Below are 1,116 nucleotides of genomic sequence, written 5' to 3'. Positions count from 1 at the left end.
AAATGGACTATCTGTGCTCTCCCCATCGATGATATTGAAACCCGAATTTTAACGTTATAATTTCTCAAACTTATCGCTGAGCTACCGGGGTAGGGGGGGGGCTTCTGTTAAAACCCTCAATAAAAAAATTTTAAACACTAACAAAAGAACAAAACAAAAAAAACACGTTAAAATAGCCTTATTTCTACTTTTCTTTGAAATAAATAATTCTTAGTTCTAATGTAAATACATTAATGTGTGATAGTGGCCTTAGATCTTACGTTGATGCATCTTCTTTCCTTATAGGTCCTCCGATGACACAACGGTAAGTCTAAAGATTTACAACACTAAAATCCGGGGTTCGATTCCCCGCGGTATACACAGCAGATAGCCTAACGTGGCTTTGCTCTAAAACAAAGAAACTTTTCTTATAGTCTGTTTTATGGCGTATCTTGAATTAAACGACATAGCTACTTTTCTTACTCACCAACAGTTTTTCTCGAAGTAGAAACTGGATCCGGTTTTCCAGGGAAATACTTAAATTTTGCAGGTCGTAGTTTGCAAGAATCAAGTGTAAGAGCCGGTGAATGATTCTGAAATTTACAGATAGAAGAGAGAGAGAGAGAAAGTAAGATGAATAAACCTCGTGCATCACGTCAAGTTGCAACAAGCTGTACAGTCTCAACAAAAACCTCAAAGTTAAACAACTTGAATCCATTGCGAACGTATATTTCACTTATATAGCTTTACGATTTAAGTTACAAAATCAAAACCTTTCAGACTTTGTACATTTTGTTTAATGAAAAAGTAGTTTCAGGATATCTCAGAAGACTTCGGAAATAAAATATCTTAGAAAATCAATGAATATTGATACATATCAATACATAAGATACCTGATCGATGTGTAATATATATCACAGAAAGTCAATGAAGTTCATTCTAGTTTCTCATTGGCTGGAAATTTGTTCTGTTCCTAATAAAGTAGTTTTACGTCTCTGTTCATTTGTTAATTTTCCGTAAAAATTATTTCCGAAGAAACTTTAGCGATACAAGTCCTTTCTTAAATAAAACTAATTCATTCTTTCTCAATACAACTTTGAAATTCACTTAATTTCCACAGTCACGCTATAACTTAAA

The 1,116-nt window shown here is 33.4% G+C and overlaps 1 protein-coding gene across 1 annotated transcript in view; it reads right to left on the bottom strand.

Annotated features, from left to right (window-relative positions):
* Positions 1–1,116, bottom strand: part of LOC111086190 — a 26,506-nt gene that overhangs the window by 3,442 nt on the left and 21,948 nt on the right. The window contains exon 5 of the mRNA XM_022388049.1: positions 463–572. Within this exon, the coding sequence (XP_022243757.1) occupies positions 463–572 (110 nt within the window). The remainder of the gene's footprint in view (positions 1–462; positions 573–1,116) is intronic.

This window comes from Limulus polyphemus, unplaced genomic scaffold, assembly GCF_000517525.1.
Source record: "Limulus polyphemus unplaced genomic scaffold, Limulus_polyphemus-2.1.2 Scaffold910, whole genome shotgun sequence".
NCBI classification, from domain to species: Eukaryota; Metazoa; Arthropoda; class Merostomata; order Xiphosura; family Limulidae; genus Limulus; species Limulus polyphemus.
The sequence above is the reverse complement of the archived record's forward strand: the minus strand, read 5'-3'. Positions and strand labels throughout refer to the sequence as shown.